Source organism: Heteronotia binoei, chromosome 6 (genome assembly GCF_032191835.1).
Source record: "Heteronotia binoei isolate CCM8104 ecotype False Entrance Well chromosome 6, APGP_CSIRO_Hbin_v1, whole genome shotgun sequence".
Classification (NCBI taxonomy): Eukaryota; Metazoa; Chordata; class Lepidosauria; order Squamata; family Gekkonidae; genus Heteronotia; species Heteronotia binoei.
In genome coordinates, this window is record NC_083228.1 from 31,168,886 (window position 1) to 31,189,681 (window position 20,796).

At 40.2% G+C, this 20,796-nt stretch overlaps 1 protein-coding gene across 1 annotated transcript in view; it reads right to left on the reverse strand.

Annotated features, from left to right (window-relative positions):
* MICU1 (mitochondrial calcium uptake 1) overlaps nucleotides 1-20,796 on the reverse strand; it is a 193,310-nt gene that overhangs the window by 111,885 nt on the left and 60,629 nt on the right. Inside the window, exon 6 of the mRNA XM_060241204.1 lies at nucleotides 6,049-6,163. Coding sequence (XP_060097187.1) covers nucleotides 6,049-6,163 — 115 coding nt within the window. The remainder of the gene's footprint in view (nucleotides 1-6,048; nucleotides 6,164-20,796) is intronic.

Sequence of the window (20,796 nt, forward strand, 5' to 3'; positions counted from 1 at the left end):
TCTGCACGTCCACCACAAATGGTAGAACGTGCCTATATTTTCACATTTCCAAAACTTTGGCGATATTCCTGGGTATATCTTGGCTAACCGGACTGGTGTGATATGCCACCTGTGAAACATCTTGAATAAATTTTCTCTAAAGTTTACCGCCTTAGTTATCTTACAGTTAATCTGCCATACTTGTGCCCATTGCTCTAAATCTATGTTTTGTCCCAAATTTTGCGCGACCATTTTATCATTACTTCTTTGACAGTCTCATCCTCCAATTTCAGTTGCATAAGATAGTTGTAGAATTTTTTTTATTAATTTATCCTCCTTACTCATTAACAATTTATCAAAATCAAAATTCTCTTTGTTAAAACCGATTACTTTATCTTTATTAAATTTTGATTTGATCTGCATTGTTAGCCACCAATCCATTTTTATACCTTGATTCCCTAGCTCTTCAACCGTTTTTAGGGTATCATCTTCATTTAATAACTCTTGATATCTTAAGATCTTTGACGTTAAAAACAGTTGTGATTGAATAGAAGCTTCAATAGGAGAAAACCATCTTGGGGTCTTACTATATATTTTCTTTTTTACTTTTCCCCAACAGTCAAGTAATGATTTATGTATAAAATGATTACTAAAATATTTGTGCCCTTTAACATTATACCACATGTTTACATGCCATCCTGCTTTGAGATCATATCCCTATATTGCTAAAATTCTTATGTTCTCCAATCTCATTCAATTACATAACCAAACCAAAGCATTTGCTAGATAATATGTCTCCCAGTCTGGCAGGGCAAGTCCACCATTTTCTTTTTTATCCCACAAAATTTTACGTTTTATCCTTGGTTGCCTACCCTGCCATATAATGGACATAATTACTTTATTTAGCTTTGTAAAATAATCTTTTCTTAACATAATATTTATGGTCTGAAATAGAAACATTATTTTTGGGAGGATAGCCATTTTTATTACCGTAATGTGTCCCATAAATGACAACTGCAGGTTACCCCACTTTTTAAGGGTTACTTCTATCTCCTTTAAAAGCTTCAAATAATTGTTTTCATAAAGAGCACTACATTTATTAGTTAAATATGCTCCTAAATATTTAACCTTCTTTTCACATTGAAAACCTGCCTTTTCTGTTAACTGTTTCACCTTAGGATCTGTCATATTTTTGGTTAGCATTTTAGTTTTTTCCTTATTTACTTTCAGGCCTGCCACTTGACCATACTCTTTTAAATCAATTAATACCTTATCAATAGATTCCAGTGGGTTTTGCAAAAGCAATATAAAATCATCTGCGTATGCTTGCATTTTATATTCCTCCCCTTTCACTGTAAGTCCTTTAATTCCATTATTATTCCTAATTGTTATGTTGAGGGCCTCCAGCGACAATATAAATAACGGGGGGGGGGGGGAGAGGACATCCTTGTCTTGTACCTTTTAATAAATTTATCTCATCTGTGTGTTCGCCGTTCATTATAATTTTAGCTTTCTGTTTACTATATATAGTGAATCAGCCTTATAAATTCATCTCCACATTCCATTATTTTTAGCTGTTCTATCATAAAATTCCAGTTTAGATTATTGGATACTTTTTCAGCATCTAGTAAAACCAATGCAACCTGCTTATCTGGATTGGTCTCATACCTTAATTACTTTTAATACTGTAACCACATGATTACAAAAGTAAAATAATAAAACAACAGAAAAATGAACCATCGCACATGGAAAAGTAGTAACCAAAGCCCAGCCCACTTGCCTGACTCAGCAAAGGAACCATTTAAGGATTATTTAGGAGGGGCTGTTAATGTTTGGTGAGTTAACATGAAATAGCAGCACAGAGAAGCAGATATGGACGTGCTGTGAAACAAAGAGGGGAGAAGGAAATGTAAAGGGACAACTGCAGAGAGAAACAAGACCTTTGTAGAATAGAATCCACTTACTCTGCTTCTGCATAAACAGCTGTTAAGTGGAACTAAAACTGTAGTGCTGCACTATAGTACTACATTCCCACAGATATCCAGTAACGTGGCAGAGTAAGATCCTACAATAATGCTGGATTTCTGTGGGAAAGTAGCACTATACTCATTCCTGTGTGGAACCACGGGTTCAATTCCACTTACAGCTGCTTGTGAAAAGAAATAGTTTATCAGTGTGGAAGGGTTGCAGTAGCTCAAATATGGCTGACATACTTGAGCTACTATTCACCAAACGTTAACAGGATACAGGATGACCTTGACAGGCTAAAATCAATAAAATGAATTTTAACAGGGATAAATGTAAAGTTCTGCATTTAGGTAGAAAAAATCCAATGCATAGTTATAGCATGGGGGAGACTTGTCTTAGCAGTAGTATGTGCAAAAAGGATCTAGGTGTCTTAGTGGATCATATGCTGAACATGAGTCAACAGTGTGATGCGGTGGCTAAAAAGGCAAATGCAATCTCGGGCTGTATCAACAGAAGTATAGTGTCCAGCTCATGTGATGTGATGGTATCGCTTTACTCTGCTCTGGTAAGACCTCACCTGGAGTATTGTGTTCAGTTTTGGGTACCACATTTTAAGAAGGATATAGACAAGCTGGAACGGGTCCAGAGGAGAGCGACGAAGATGGTGAGGGGTCTGGAGACCAAGTCCTATGAGGAAAGGTTGAAGGAGCTGGGGATTTTTAGCCTGGAGAGGAGGCGGCTGAGAGGTGATATGATCACCATCTTCATGTACTTGAAGGGCTGTCATATAGAGAGGATGGTGTGGAATTGTTTTCTGTGGTCCCGGAAGGTAGGACCAGAACCAACGGGTTGAAATTAAATCAAAAGAGTTTCCGGCTCAACTTTAGGAAGAACTTCCTGACCGTTAGAGTGATTCCTCAGTGGAACAGGCTTCCTCAGGAGGTGGTGGGCTCTCCTTCATTGGAGGTTTTTAAACAGAGGCTTGATGGCCATCTGACAGCAATGAAGATTCTGTGAATTTAGGGGGAGGTGTTTGTGAGTTTCCTGCATTGTGCAGGGGTTGGACTAGATGACCCTAGAGGTTCCTTCCAACTCCATGATTCTATCTTATGGGTAAATATGCTTAGGACTGGGCTCCAAATGCATGGGGGGAGGGACCACCCTACCCACTGCCATTCCAAACACTGACAAAAAAATGTAAAAGGCCATTTCTTCCACCCCCGTCTTTAAGGATGTAAAAAGAAAAGTTCTCCTTTCTGTATTTCACCTTGTACCTCATCACCAAGGAAATTCATGGTGATAAAAATTCACACCGGGAAGCAACTAAGGAAAAGAAACCGGCATGCTGTCTTCCAAGCCATTTTGTGAGAACAGCCTTTAACAGAAGTACTGACGATTTTATAATGTTGCTTTATTACATTTTGGGGGGAGGAATTATTTTTCCATTGAAGTACACCTCAGACTAAGAAAAACAGAGCACACGAGGGGGAAAAAATTACTCATAAATAAAATATGACAACAGACCTCATCTTCTATGCAGCATGCAAACAGTTCCATGCCTGCAAAATGCAAATGGATTTTATTTAAGCTTTGGCCAGCTGATGAGCGCTGCTGTTAACAGCCGGAAGAATAACTAGAACCAATTTCCTCAGGCTTATTGGACTCCTTCCTCATATCCCTACTCTTGGGACTAGGCAGGAGGAGGCCCGTCAGAGGGGGAACATGACCATTTTCAGTAGAAGCACCACAAGGGGGCCACAGCAGATAGGTCGATACACTCAAGCACAAGGGAGGGCGCTGACAAAGCAACAGCAGCAGATAGCATCCAATATCTTAATTTTTTGGCATTTAAATTATCCTCGCTTGTAATTAGGTTTCGGAGATGAGCCTAGTTGGGCTGAGTGATGTAAAAACCGTAACTTAAGAGGATTAAAAACTGAACATAAATATAAGCAGCAGAGGGCTCAATTCGCCACACTCGAGGTTTTCACAAAGCTGTTGGACTCGCTGTGGCCATTCTCCATCTGCAGAGGATTCTATTGGTATGGGAACAGAAGTTGAGCATGCAGCCATCTTCCAAGTGTATGCGTTCTCAAACTAATTTGGGCTGTTTAAAAAAAACTAAACATGCTACAATTACAAATAAGCAGCTCATTAACATTCCATGGCTCAATAATGCATTAATTAACGTTCTATTTATTTTGTTCCTAATGGCTTATTTTACTACAAGCAATAACTAATCATTTCATTACAAGCAGTAGCTCATTGGATTATCATAGTTCAGAACAAATTAACAAGGGCTGCAAGACCAGAAGAAAACAGCTCAGCTCATAACATCGTGCTAAACCAGCAGTCTTCAGCCTTCCCAGGCTTGGGACCCACTGCTAACCTCAAGCTGGCAGAATGGAACAGAATGAGCTGAATGCATATGACCAAAATATGACCCCTCCCCCCAAATTACTCCCAAAAGGGAGTCCAAAGATATATCTCATCAACATCGCCAGGGCTGTGGGCAGCTATGTACAGGAAATACAAGCCAAGCACCAGATGTAGGTAGTGATGATGAACAAGTCAAGGAGGGACTGTTTCCACCATTGAACAACCTTGTCTTATCCTCCTGCTTGTGTGCAAAGAGGGGCAAGAGACATGGATTTCTACATACGCACGTTAGCAGTCTGCCCTGTCAGAAAATAGCAAACACAATATGGAGGCTCTATGGGCTCTCGTGACGACCCAGCAAGTGAGGCTTCAGAACCCACCTGAGCGCCCTATAATCCATGGGTTGAAGAGCACTACCTTCATGGCGCCCCTGACACAATTCAGTTGAGCCTCCAGCAAATATCCTGGATCTCAGTTGTATGGGAAGGTACATGATTCTTTCCTAGCAGGCAGTTTTCCCAAACATGAAGTTAAGGGTAATCTCATTTCCAACTGGGAAGTACTCCCCCCCTCCCCGCCCTGCTGCCTTGGAAGCTTTCATCGATCATCTTTTGGTTCTGAAATGCAATTGTGACAATGCTCACTACAGAAATATTACATCCAAACGGTAACCTGTGTGTGCTTTGTCTCCCAGATAAAATTCCAAACAATGTTTCCTGTTTATGTTATTCATGTTATGCTGGAATTACTGTATGCATGGCATCAAGGAGACCAGTGGAGCCTACTGAACTGATCCTGGAGTATCTAAAAGGAATCCTGGATGAGAGCGAAAATACAGCGACCCTTCCTAAATTATGAGGCAGCTGTGTTATCAAGTTACATGTTTGTTCTCACTAAATTTTGCAATCTTGTTCTTGCTCATTTACACGGGTAAACAGTTTTCCACTTCCCACTTCATAAGGTATTTCTGTCTCTTCTACCCCAGTCTGATGCCTCTGCATTTTTCTCAGTGATATTCTGAAAACGATAGCTACTGATACACATGCAGTGTGGGGCTGCCAAGAACAGAAAATAGTGTTTCATATTTACAGCATTATTCTTCTTGCCAGTGGGCTATAAAAACACAGTTCTTTACCTTAGCTATTTTGAAACCAACAAAACTTCCAAACACATATTTTTTGGGGGGAGGGGAAGTCAGACAAACATCTCTCAGTCACTCCAGTAATTCTTTTCTACTGTCTGAGGCGGTAGCCCTGCAAATTCTCAACTTCCATCTGGATAACACATACTCAACACTTAGGGATCCCATCACCATTCCTGCCTGTTCAGTCATCCTTAACCCCATTCACACACGCATCCTGCATGAATGTGTGAGCACCAGCTCATCAGGAAGAACCAATGTACATTCACTTTAAAAGTGAAAGCTGGATATCCGTGGAGTTTAAAATCACATGCTCATCTGTAGGCATGTTGGATGTAACAGGAGAAATGTACACTCTGCAATGATTGTTATGTGCATTCACGGTAACCTGTAAACAAGGATCTTATTCACTTCACTATGTACCGTATTTGGAAAACAATGAGAGCTAAAGCAGCTCAAGTTTAGACAGACCCTTTCTAGGAAAGCAAGTAAACTAGGCAACCATCCACAGCAACCCCTTAAGGATTAAAAAAAATACAGCTGTAAAAAAAAAAAACACAGCAAAGAAGCCATGTACTTACTAGAAAGGACTGTTGTGAGGAAGATATAATCTGAAAAGGAGATCAGACCGCATTCTCCAAGGGCATAGAATATGCTGTCCTCATCTGCAAACTTCTCTCTTTCCTGGGAGATTTTCTATTTCGAAAATATCCAAGGCACCACAGTCCCGAGAGGAAAGAAAAAAACAAATTCAGTCAAACAACCAGCGGTGGAAAGAGGGCTGCAGTTTTTATATCATTAGCATTGTTGCCTCTAGCCATCTGTTTTCCTCCATACATCCCTCCTATTACCATACAAGATACCTTTCCAGCCTTTAAATCTGTCAGATGTTCCTTGATTATCAGAAGTTTAGAATCAGCCAGCCTTATTTTGTCTATTGCGATGCACCTGCCTCCTATGAAAAGCCGACTCAGGAGCATGCCTTGTGGTTCTGTGCAAACCAAACAGGTCAGACAATAGGCAGGCCACTCCAAGGGCTCCCTGGGACTATTCCTACGAGGAATTTCACTCACAGGTTGGTGCATCGTATTAAAACAAAGTTATGAGTACTTGGCATCAAATGCCTAAGTTCTGAATATGCTCAGCAGCAACAATCCCACAAATAGGTTTTTCACTGAACCTTTACAAAGCAGTTGCTCCTGTTCCAATACAGGCTCCAAGACAGACATAATGCTGTTCATCTCTTAATCATGGGCTAAGACTGGAAGTGGGCTGTGGTGGCTGGTGGTTTTGTATTACACTGACACAAACCATGGTTAATGCTAAACATGCTCCCCCCCCCAGAAAAACCAGTAATTGTAACAGTGGCATGGCCTCCTCCAACTTTCCTTTATCCCCCCCTCCCCCGAGCAGTCTATGCAGCGTATGTGCTTTCCTCTACACTCCAGGCAGGCCATTAGATGGGGATCCAACCGTGCTTGTGCCACAGAGCTGCCCTGATGTGTCTCTTTCACTTCTCACAATGCAAGGGCAGAAGTGGCCATGTGGCCCAGAACAACAAAAAGACCCCGGAATAGGGGAGGCAAGGGGTAGAACATCCATCCTGTGTTTAATGTGGAGGGAGGTTACTTTTCTTCTGGGATCAGCAGGGAGCAAAAGGCAGCACCGGGGAGCCTCCAAGGGAGGAGGAGAAGGAAGCAGCACAGGATGATCATTAGCCAGCCATCTATGCTTTCTCTCCTTAGACACAGGCAACAAGACTTCTATTCAGTGGAGGATATCTGAGCCAGCACTTAGATGGAAGGAACATCTCCCTGGAAAAGGAGAAATTACCAAGGAGATCTCAGTGAGGAGAAAGGGCTTAACACAATTTGAAGTCTTCTTTTCTCTACCCCACTTTGCCCATCATGCTCTACATACATAGAGGGGAGGGCAATGGTCCCACAAGACCAGGCACACAGGAGCCTGGAGCACCCTGCCCCTACCCAAACAAGAGGCCATCAAAGCATTCAGCTGTAGCTCCCTCCTTTCTTTGTGGATCGAGCCATGGCTGTCTCGAAATGGTAAACATGTTTAGCAGGTCTGCAGGCCATGGTTTCAAGGGAACCTGGTTAACATTAACCATGTGTATCAATGCATATATGAAGCAGTTCTGTCATTAAATACACCAGAAACAAAAGACATGGAAGAAATTGCTTTGGAGGGGGGATGTCTGAACCTATGGCCCACCACCTGTTCTTTTTACCATGGGTAAAAGATAGACATCATTACATCTGTGTGTAGAGGGTCACAGTGGGACCAAGCACACTTTAAACAATTTTAACACAGAGCCCTTTGGATTAGGATAGCACATCTCCATGTTTCCCCATCTACTGGATTAACTGCTAAACAGATGCAGCAAATGATTCTATACCTCTGCAGCTTTAAAGACTGAAAAGGAGGTATGAGGTGGGTTAGAGGGTAGGGCCTACATTTCCAAACTGGCACTACTTCAGAAGTATTAGAAGATGTCACACACACACACACGCACACAAGGGAAAGAAAAAAAAATCTAAAGGGTTAAGTCAAGTTGTGGTTAATGTACATGAAAACATGCAAGCACAAAAGCACAAAAGTTGCAAGCTTAAGTAGAGAAGCAGTATTGGGGGGAACAAGAGACACCACCAACAGCACACCAGGGTCCAGTTATACAACTGTCCCCCATCTGTTACCTCTGTCTAGCGAGGATCCCATCATATACAAGATAAAGGAAAGACAATTTGTTAAGCAGTGACACTTAAAGCACGTGGAAGACATCATTGCATTAATTACATTTGAAGAGCAAGGAAAATCGGGAGGAATTAACTAGTTCCTGTTACTGTAAGTTCTTGTAGATGTTAATGGTTGTCAGCACTTCAGGAACCTAGCAAGTCTTGTATCTGCTTTCTGTCAAGCAGAGCTGACAGTAAGTAGTGAATTGGAGACACTTTAACAAATAATTTAAGGTAAAAATGAGACCAGTTCCCAAAGTCACTATGGAAAACAGTAGCCAGACTAAATATGCAATTTGTAATTAAGCCCCAAGTTACCTACCAATACCCAGTGTGTACACAGTTCTTATTTTTGTTAACAGGAGATGGTATAAAATAGCGAGAGATACAAACGTCAATCAGAACGCTTTTTTGGAAACCAGGAATGCTTCCAATTTATAGGTAGAGTTTAGAGCATTTTCAGCAAGTAATATTTCACTGTTATCCCCCGCACCCTTTTGAAGTTCTTCCAAATAAAGAACTTCCTAAGGAAATGCTTAAGAAGCCTCAGTCTCAAAATAACCGCAAGCTACCAATCACACTAAACGTTAAAAGCTCTCCTAATACAAGCAACCTACGGTGATATCTCTATGATCCTGCAAAATGCTTCCCCTGATTATGTTATCATGACAATATATATTCTCAGGCAGCTAACACTGGCTCAACTTGTTTGATCCCATTAAGATCAAGGCAAGCTGGATTTTAAAACTGAAATTGGATGAAGACTGCTTGGCCGACACTCTTATCTTATTCCCTATTGGCTATATTTGGAAATATGCACTATGACATGACAGGTCCATGAGAAATGTGCTCTCAAGATCAGAAGGTTGATATTTAAACTTTAAGGCTTCAAGGGTCTGAATTATGCAACATTCTTCTTTAAAACTGATGTTTCTTTTTGATCAATGTTTTATATATGTTGTGCACTGCCCTGAGCCTGGCTTGGCCGGGCAGGGCGGTTGAAAAATTGGATGGGAGAGAGAGAGAGAGATCAAAAGCCTGGATGTAAAGTGCTTGGGAATTCTTGACTCCCCATCACTGTGTTAATGTAATATCCACATGCCCCATCACAAACTCTTAGTTCCAAATAAAGAGGAAGTTGCACAGCACGGAAAAGGCCTATTCAAGCAATGCATCTGAGGGTACCCCAAAAATAGCCACAAAGTTTGGGAGAATTCTGGACCTTAAGATTACAGTAAAAAGCTTGGAAGCTCTCTCAAAAGCAGGATCACAGATGTGGCACAAGGATCAACTGGACGACCCTTCGTTTGAAGGCAACATAAAGGAACCTTGGAAGCTCTCTTGGGGTTATAAAATCTGGACAGATTTCATATAATTCTATTGTATTCCTATTCTTCTGCTGTTGTAACCTTGTAAAGGTACATTTTCCCCTCATTTAGGATCTTAAACATACTGAACTTGCAAGTCTTAACTTCAGTGGGATTTCCCCCCTCCTCTAGTGCACTTTTGCTGAGTTAGCAATAGATGTTTTTCCCTCTCGGGTGCATATTTGAAATTAAAAATCTCTAGAACACTATTTCAAATGAGCACCTTGCTGAGCAAACAACAGGAAAAAGCCCCTCTCAGGCTGGACTTCCTTGTTCCAGCTAATTTTTAAAGTTACATTAAGCAGGTGTCCATCATAACCACAAGACCAAGAAAACAGGAAGGATTATACTTAACTATTATTTTCTTAGCAAAATTGTTATGTTAGATTTGTGCGTGTTTGGTTTTTTTCTAGAGTTGATTCTCTAGTTTTTCCTTGCACTGGGGGCAGCAGCAGTACACAATTAGTAGTCCAACCTGACCAGAACATATCATGCAGGCTGGTGTTCTCAGTCCCAAAAGCCACACTCTGAGCAAACACCTTCCCACTCCCTTCTGCAATTCTACCATCTCTATTAATTTTACAGACATAAAGTCAATTGCTCGAGCGCTCTCTATTAAAATTCATTTTCTCTTGTGTATAAAACTGAATTAAGAGGCTCAATACCATCATCCCCTGATTATCCTTCCTGCAATACTATCTTGATGCACAGTGCATTTTCATATCTAAAAAATCTAATGCAAGGAGTTTTTAAAAACAAAAAACAAAATCAACATGCAAACAGGGATAAACAGAGCTCTAAAATGCAAACCTGTAGTGTTAAATACACTGTTCCCCAAATGCTATTGTCAGTATGATGCATAGTCTACAGAGTCATCCAGGGCAAGGGGCTGGGTAAATTTGGCATGCCCCCCCCCCAAAAAGCAAGCCCCTCCACCTCAGCTCCTTGTTCTAGTCCTGCCATACTCCTCATCGGAATGTCTGGCATTTTGTTCAATAAATTCTTGGGCTGTTGCAGGGGGAGTAGCAGCGTCCCCAACACCACACTTGCTGCAGGCTCTGTAAACCCCAAAGATGACCCCAGCCCCAGTTGTTAGAAGAGGAACTTCAGTGCAATCTTTTTATGGCAGGCCTTCTTCACATCTGAATGTCAAGCCAAAACTGATTATTTGAATCTGAGAGTCTGATTGACCGTCAAATTAAGAAAGGAACACAGACTTTACTTTGCTATATAAAATTGGGAAAAGGTGGAAATGGTAATCCAACAGGGCTGCAGTAGCGATCCCCAAAATACAGTTCAGTTTATTGAATGTTTTTGCATTTTCAAATCAGCAGACTGCTCAGAGCACTGTCTGAAGTTCACAACATATTTAAGTATGCAAAAAAAAGAAGTCAATCCATTAGTATAGGGCTTATATACTTTTCTTGGAGCAGTAAAATTTCGTTAGACACAACCATACAAACAAGCATACAGAGACACACTTTAGTTCAATATCCATTCACTGTAGACACCATTACAAGTAAGAATATGCATAGACAGAAGGGTACAATTGAATCTCTGTCAAATGGATTCAGACCATCAGCTAAGTGAAACAATCAAAGCAATGCTTCTTGAAGATGTGGCTGTACGTGAACCATGCAAGAAGAGTGCACAGCTATTTTAAAGAAAGGAAACAAATAAAAATAAATCCATAAGTCAAGAATAACAGCAAGTCAGTTTTTGAAACACATTTTTTTTTTTGTCTAATGGGTTAAATCAAAGTCACCAAAGGTAGCGTTTCCAAGTGAATGGTTGCTTTCCAAAGTTCTGCTGTCACCTCTGACACCAGGGGGCAGGGGGAGAGAAGATCTAGACATATACGCACTAAATGCCTTCAGAAAGACATTATCATAAGGAGGAAATGCTAAGTCAGGACTGGCCCTCTATGAAAAATGAAAGAGGCAGACAAAACATGTCCTGCCCCAAATCCATAGCACTTGTTATACATGAATTATAATGAGAAAGGACTGCATCTCTTAGCTGATACTGGAAGGAGAAGGTAGCAAAGGATGTGTTATGGTAATGGAATCTAGCACTCTCAGTAACACAGGCTTAAGACCAGATTTGTGGTTAAACCATGAACCAATCAAATCAGGACCACACATCCAATTCTGACCCCCCAAAAAATCCATGCACAAGTATGAGGAACATTCTGCCTTAGTGCTATGCATATGCCCACTGGAGAGCCATCTGCAGAGGTGAAGTAATTATTCTATTTAGCTGGCAGTAAACAAGGTACATTTGTATTATATGTACATTTGGCTCAAGAAGTATATTTCTTTGAAATCCTGAAATGTTTCTTTCTTAATACAGGAAACACATTCAAAGTTATCTCAGTAAACTTTGAATGTGTTTCCTGTATTAAGAAAGAAACATTTCAGGATTTCAAAGCTGGCATTTGTTCAAAGTAGGATTGCCAAATTAAGAGAGTCTGGTCCACCACGTCGATGGAGCATCAGGGTTAAGATCCCAGAGGGCCTCAATGCAGTCATAGTTTCTAGTTGTAACATTTCAATTAGTTGAAGTGCTGAAAAATATGTCATCTTGATGCCTACTGGTGATTAGAGCCCCTAATTTTCCAAACTGGAAATGTTTTAAGTTTTCAGAGGGGGTCTGATGAACAAACAACAATATGTACCCCAAGGGTGTCAAATACTTGCCCTTATCAGATCATGTGTTAGACTTTTTATAAGCATACTTTTTATAAGTATACTTGGTACTGCTGTTGCAGAAGACCCTCTTCTATCTTCATATATTAAAAAAGGAAGGCAAAATAGACTGAAGGTAGTTTGGATGTGCAAAACCAAATTCAGACACCGCATACAACCCCCCCCCCCCTGTTCTTAACACATTTTCTGCTTCTTACAGGTGATGTTTCCCATATACTAACGCATAAGAATTATACACAGGTGGCAATCCTAGGTCAAAGTCTTTAATGCATGGATTTTTAAGAGGACAACGAACACCTCGCAGTATGTTATTTTCCTTTTTTTAAAAACCCTACTTGGCTATTAATAAGCAGCATCTGTGCACCTCAGACAGCTTCATGGACAATCATGTAAAACTGACCATTTGAAATTGTAACATGAAGGAAGTGAATGCCGTGACGTTCTCCATGCCGTTAATGCTTATGCTTCAATTCTTTTTTTTTGTTTGTTTAATGGGATAATCTTAAGCAATCATTGACCAATTTCATTCATCAAAACTAAACATGTTGAGGAGGGGGAAACACTGAATCCATAGCATTACTGATCATTGTAATTTCACCAAACCCGACATTTTTCACTCAAGTGGAATAATTAAAGACTTAGGACAGCCCCTTGTTTTGTTTTCTAGAGCTGTGCAGTGGTTAAAAAATGAGTGCTTAAGATAGTGCATATATTTCAGTTTGCTGTAATGTCATTCTCTTTCAGTCCCCAGTGACCATGCTCAATTTGGCAACACACAGAGCTTCCTTACTGACAACCACAACTACAGTCCTAGGCCTACACTTGGGAGTAAGTGACATCCAACTCAGACTTCTTTCCCAGTAAACATGTGCAGGACAGAAAAGGCTGTAAAGGCAGGAAATAATGAGACGCAAAACATCCATTTTTAAAATGTGAAAACGCGACTGGCTCATGGCTGACAACTCTCACTGACATCAGAAAAAAAAAATTCTGCTTTTAATACAGGAATTTTAGAGTTTACTCCACCTGTACCCTCTAGTGCATCTAATTGCAGAATACAGCTATCCTTTTCCAAGAAGACAGATTCAGGTGAGCAGTCGTGTTGATAAGCAATAGAACAAAGTTTGAGTCCAGTGCCATAAGCTTCAAGCTTATACCCAGAATTAAACTTTGTTGGTCTTAAAGGTTCCACTGGATTCAAACTTTGTTCTATACTTTCCCAAGACTCTATATAGGACATTTGATCACCCATTTGACTCCCAAAGATAAGAAGAGAGAGGTAGGCCTTTAAAAATCTCCTTTGATTCATCAGCTCAATGATGTGATAGTTTAAATGGGTGTTAAAATTGTGTGAGTTAAACATTATAAAGTAACACCCATCTTCTTGGTATAGATGTTCAGTGTATAAAGGTATACCACAATTTTTTTTAATAAACATCTGTTTAAAAAGGACCTCACTGAAGTTGATTTGAGCAGCTGGAGGAAGAAACCAAGCCTTTTCGACCATGGCTTTGAAGCTCTGGGAAATTTTATCCCTTGGTTTGCAAAAGGACAGGTAATGCCTATCTGTTCCCACAGACAGCTGCGGGGAGCAGGCTAGGTTTATGCTTTTTGCTGCAGAACCATTGGTAAAAGGTTACATTTCTACATGTTGTTTTATGCTTTTAATGACTGTCTTAATAATTTTCCCTAGAGAGAAAAGATAAAGTGAATTAAATAAGGAAAAATACACTGATTACTGAGACAGCTGTTATGATGCATCTTTGGGTGTAAGATTATGGTGGCAGTTGCTCATTCATTAATGGCCTTAAGAAGTTCTATAAAATCATGTATAACTTTTTATCTGTGGCACTATAGCCCAACCCTTGCATTTAATTGTAAGAAAAACCAAAGAGACTCTAGAAATTTTTAAGGTAATTCCACCACAACTCACATCACATCTCACTCAGGGTTAAACCATGAAGCTTCATCCTTATCATCAAACAATATTTCAAACTGAAGCCAACAGCCCAATGGGATAATATTAGCCTCATTTCCTGCTTTATTTTAACAATACAATCCCTTTTTGGCTTGGCTCCAGAATCTTTACTTATGAAAACAGAATCGTGCTTCACCAATTTCCCCCTTCTGTCTGCAGACCTCTGTGCCGGATTCCAGTCTTCGCAACAGCATGGTCCTAGTTTTTTGTGGGCAGGAAAAAGAATATCTGCTGGTGGCAAGAAGGAAGAGGCAGGAAAGCTTCATTCCATAAACAGCCCTGCCTGCTTTTTGTTGGATTCAAATCACAGGCCATCTCTTGGGTTCAAGGCTGTTGGGATCTTTTTCCCCCCCTCCTTCCCCACATGGTGCACTGGTGCACCCCCTGGGTTTCCCTAACTTTTCTCCAATCTTTCTCAAACCTGGTTTGCTGAAAAGTGTTGAGAAAGACTCAACAGCAGCTGGACAGCAGCTATGTGGATGGGAAAGTTTTAATTTTCCTACACGTCTGGTGGCCATCTCCCCTGACTCTGGCTCTGTGGCTTTTTCATCTTCTTAAATTAGCAACTGAACATCATTATAACATTAGAGCCTGTTACGTGTATTGTTATATTAATGTAAAGATATTTAATTGCCAGTTCTTTAAAAAAAAAATTAAAGTCCCCAGTGGCCAGTAAGAGGGGGGGGAATTGCCTCTGCTGGGGACTGCAGCAGAGAAATTGTGGGGCAACCAGCCACGTGGAAGCCCTGTCACATCTGTGCTGCATCAGCAAGCAATCTGTCCTCCTGTGTACATTACCACAGCCTTTTATTGCGCAGCCTAATCAGTCTGTATTACTGATCACCCCAACATCTTGAGAGACACTAAAATGCCAAACAATTCTACTGCAATTTTGAACACTGTCAATCATTTTAAAGTCAGAATGTTTTGCTTATCCCACTAGCAAAATTTTTAAAAATTGTATCCTAAAAGGTATCTTGCTGATCAACACACACCCTCAAAACCACAATTCATTGACGTGAAATCTATCCTATCTTTTCCTTTTCAAATCAAGTTCAGCAAAGGTCGAGCAGAAGAGCTGCTACCGGTGGTCTTCAGAGGCTAGAAAGAGAAATGTACATATACCCCCCCCCTTAAAAGCAGCAGAAAAAAAGTATCCACCACCATTGGTAAAAGCTGCACCTGAAATGCAAGCCTAGCATTCTATAATCGGGGACCAAAACAAGACACCAATGTCCCAAGACCCTTCAACAGGCAGCAGGAACCGAGCATGCAAGGGAGAAAACCCTTGCAAGGAAAGCAAGAGGGAAACTCCTCTTTAAAAGGGACAGAATATATTGCATTCCCCATTTGTAGCATCTCCCAAGTTCACAGATGTCTGTTTAAATGCTGTTTTGTTTAAAGGGTAACTTGCAGTTTCATATTCTTTCATTATTTTAAGAACGCCAGATTCAGTTACTTTAAATCTAGTGTTTTACACTTTTAACAAAGGGGACAGAAGACACTGTACACATGGCTCCTTCTGAAAGTGATGAATTTGTATGCAGAAGAGACCAGAAGTGTGGATGAACTATAAACTGTTTCAGCAAAAGCCAATAAATAAAATTAAAAATGAAGGATTTATTCACTGGGAAAACTTGGAATTTACAGAATTTACAGAACTGCCTACAAAACTTGGAATTTACAGAACTGCCTTCCACAGAGCTATCCTGCTGAAAAAGTGACATTACACTTCAGTGCAAATACTACACATCTTAATAGGAAAGTCTGCGAGAACCTTAACAGATACCCCAAGTAAAATGAAATGGGTGCCCCAGAGATCAAAGACTGCATGTACAGGTTTAGCCTTTGCCCAGGCAGTCAGCAAGCACCTTTCCGCTAGCAAATGACAGCTGCTACAAGGGTTGAAGCGGAAAAAGCTCCTCTTCCACAACAGCAGCATGTCTTCTGACAAGGTTTACTAGGTGGACAGACACTTAGAACTCTGTCTTTTGCTCCTGCTTCCTGACAGCCATGTTCTAGCAGAAGAATAGAGAATCTGACACCTGAAAATTTTTGTTTTACTCTGGGGGTTCAAGCAGCTTCTCCTCTCCTAATTTCAGTTAACATTTGTGATCTTCAGAATATTTCATCCAGTTTTTCATGGGATGCCAACTTGGAGGAATATAGGAAAAGTGTTTGGACTTTGCAAGAAAACAAACCATCTTGATACAACTCCTTTTCTCAATAAAGATGGCTCAGCCGCCCTGAGCCATCTTTGTGGGAAGGGCGGGATACAAATCATAAATAAATAAATAAAAATAAACTGCATTTGCTGATATTTGCACTGAGGCTTTACCAAAACGTCCGAAAACTAGAGATCTGGGATTTTCCTTCCTAATAAGAACAAAATGCACCAGAATTCAAAAACGCCTTACAAACGGACTGTGGGTATGACAGTTAAAATTACCTAAAGGAAAGCTTCCCCTCCCCCCAAAAAATCTTAAAAACTGTAATTGCAATCTAGGGCCTGACAACACAGTTATCAGAGAAGTTATATATCCCATGATAAAAGCCTTCTAAATAGTTCAAATTCTACTGAAGCAATGCCCATTTGCTTAGGCCATAATCCTTCATATCAAAAAGGAGGTTTCTTATGGGAACATTAAGTTACTGCTTCTTCCACAAACATATAAATTTATCAAGTGAGGCAACTCAGTAGAGGACTGCTGCAATCAGAATTTATGCACCCTTATTTAAGAGAACTAGTCAGCATGCAGGGCTTCTCTCTTGAAAATACCCCCAAGGCAGTACAAGAGCCCTCCAGACATAAACATCTGCAAATGTAAGAACCTGAGAGCCTTAGAAAAGATCACTGCATTTAATTAGGTGCATATTTTTGTCATTATTCTGCTTTTTCCTTTAATTCCCTTAGTACCTTTCAGTTACAATTCCATGGTGGGAAGCACAGGCCATGCATTTTAATAAGGTAAGACCTTAACTAGGCAGCTAGACAGAGTTTGGCAGGCTCTAACTCTCCTCAAAAAAATCTGCCGCTGAATATCTGAGGCCAAAATAAGAGATTCAGAAAAGACAGATCAGTTTTTCTGACTGGATTACTTGTCATCAATGCAGAAATAAGTAAGTTCTCAGGTTGCACTTAACATAATGGCTTGGATCCAGCCTAGAATTTTGCAGGCATGGGGTGCATGTGTGAGTTTTGCTGATTGCTCCATACTCTAGCAGTCCTGAAGACACCCCAAAATGCTGCTGCTGGGGGATGGGGACCTTCAAGAATAGCTTGAGAGGAAACAGAGGGCTCCCATGGGATCAGTAGACCAGCAAAAATCCCATCCCCATGCCTGTGGAAAGCTATGTGAGATTTAAGTCATTCTCACCAAGATTCAAACAAGTTCTGTTCAGTTTGATTAAATCTACTTAATCGGAAGTTTGCATACTCCTATATCATCAACTCTACTAAAAGTTTCATTTTCATTTCTACCTGTAGACAACCATTCATGGACTACATAGAGTTGGCAGCCCTGAAAATCTGGTGGAAAGCTGTGGGATGGGACATGGGGCGGGGCATCACTGGCAATGATGTGATATCACTTCCCATTTTCCCTGGAAGTGATATCACACCATTAGAGTGAGGGCAATTTTGCTTATTTTTCTCCTGCCACCACTCTGAACAGCAACCAGAAAAGAGTCACATGGGGTGTGGAACTGGAGAAATTGATTCTTGAAGGTACTGCAATGATATGCTTTGTGAGAGTGGAAGCTGATGTGAAAAGTGAAATAAGCAATGGCTTAGATAAAGCTTACAGTAAAACACGGGAAAATAGACCGGTTTTGCCTGTCAGTTTTTTCCCCTTTTTTGGGAACTAATCTGTGATTTTGGACAATTTTCATACCCTTGAGGTTGTGACTTACCACTTAATAATATAATATTTTTGGACAAAAATTTTGGACATTATTTCTATACGTTTTTGCATTGGTTTGTTAAGGACTAATTCTATCACAGGAGTCAGTGGTACACAGCGCCAATGCTTGTTCTCCAGTACCCCTCTGAACAGCAGCAGGAAGAGAGGGCTGCCAGCAGGAGGTTCCCCACCATAGCAGAAGACCCAACAATCCTAGTACTACATCTATTATAAGACTTGCTTACACAAAAATCAAGACTCTGAAGCAAAGACACATCATAAACATCAGGAAAAGGCAATTTTCAGCTGCTTGTGATTTTACTAAAAGTTCTGTGAATGAAATGCCTTAAGCTAAATTCTTACTAGTATTTTTTAAATTAAAATGTTTTCTGTTCCATATTTTAAAATATTTCTTTTTAATAAAGAAAACCAATTTTTTTTAGGTAATGGGGAAGAGGATAAATATAAACTGTCCCTTTTCAAAGAAGGTGCACATGGGATTTGAAGCACAAATTGACTGAATGAAGCACATGCTGACAAGTCAGTACCTGCCAAAAATCCTGATGAGAGGGGGAAAGGTTAGGAAAAAAGGGAAGAAAATGAGCAAAGGTTTGGTTACAGGGGGGGAAAAGTACAACAAATCAAAGAATTGTTAATATTACATCATAAAAAAAGAATCACAGAACAAAATCAGTGTCTCAGGAACTAGAAGCTGATGCACACTTAAATTAAGGTATAAAAAGGGTCACAAGAAATAAATCAGTGACGTTTGGAAATTACCTGCCAACATATAAAAATTAAAATTAGTAATTACTATATAGAAAAAAATTCACTTTACGCCAACAGAATGATCATGCCACAAAGCTTAGACAAGGGTAGGCCAGAGGCCAAAAGTAACCTGCTCATGAATATAAATTAATTGCCACAAGAAAGGGATGGATTTCTTTCCACTAACACCCCTCCCCGCACACAGAGCATGTAAGATACTGCACTACTATAATCATTCAGTCCCTTGGTTTTTGTGCAAAAAGGAAAATCCAGGAAGCAGCTCCTTACAACAGCGTAATACCAATGAAGTGTCGGTCCAGTGCCAGAATACAAAGACTTTTATCAACCAATTTTCTTAAATCTACAATAGTCTTCTTTGAGGGACAATGGTGGTACCGGTAATGAACCATAAACTCATTCACCATTGTCATTATGAACAACTAACTAGTCCAAGGTTAATAAATAAGCAGATGTCAGAATCCTCTGTCATGTGGAATACACTAGATTTCTTGATCTTCAAGTGTGCTGAAAAGGGCACAGTTGTGTGTAATAATAGGTTAGATCCCTGATCCACAAACACAAGGCTCTCCCACTACAGCAGTCCCTTCATACCCTGGCAAAGTTGATTTCTGGGATCACAGGACTTGCACAGACTAACGGCCGAGCAAGTAGAGAGCAGTACCAAGGAAGAAGATGGAAGCAAAAATCTCCTCTTTTTGTTCTTTTCTCCCTCACAGCTCCACCAACAGGAGAAGCAGCAATGGCCATTTCATACCCTTGCCTCTCCACACGGCAGCCAGCCTGTCCTATTAGTCTCCAACTCCCAAATCAACTTTCCCAGAGATGGGAAAGGGTTCCTAAGAAGGGGAGAAGAAATAGCTGCAATTGTCAATGCCTGTCGCTAACAGATCACTGGATCCAACCCATTCACTTATGCCTTTAAGGTAGACACAAGTAGGGATGTCACACTGTGTCCTTTCCTCAGTCACTCTATATTCTAAGGGCAAAGCAGTAATTCATACATACATAAATGCACCCTTCAGAACTAATCCAGGGGCACATGAATTTTGGATTCAGATTTTGCATACTGAAACACAAAACACAGTGTGAGAAATCAGCCTTAAAAAAGAAATGAACAATTTGCAGAGGCCAACAAGTTAAAACAGAAAAAAGACAAGCAACTGCTAAAGTGACAGATTTGATTGAGAGAGGCTGAGTAAGAGAATGTGCAAAATTCACTGTACATTCATTTATGTCAAATATATTCTTGTATCTGTGTAATAAGATCTCTCTCAGGTTCCTGACAGTTTGAATTTTTTTTTCTGTTTAGTCAACAGCAGAGAAGAATGATAGATATGTAAAGAGCCTTCCTACAGAAAGAACAATTCATGAAAAGATCATTTTTTAAAAAACCCCTGAAAACATTTTTCCAGCACAAAATCAAATTATCTGGATGGATTCAGACATGCTTCTTTATGCGATGACAAGACAGGCTGGGCAATATGAGTACAACAAAAGTTATTTATCACATAACTGACTTTCAGTCTGAAACCTTTGAAGACCAACCACAGTGAGGGTTTTTTAAAAAAACCAAACTTTGCACATATTATTGGTTATGATCCTGCATACTAAAAAACACAGCAGTGCTATGAAGGCAGGATTCTTGTTCTCCTGGAGCACTGTAGTTCTATTAAAAATTAAAGGCCAGCCAATAGGAACAAAACAAGTCAACAAGCAACCTCTCATTGACTTTTAAATATTACTGAACTACTCTAAAAGAAGCAGGGCTGGCCCCAGACCATCTGGCACCCTAGGCAAAGCTAACTTCTGGTGCCCCCCCTCCTGCAGTGATAACA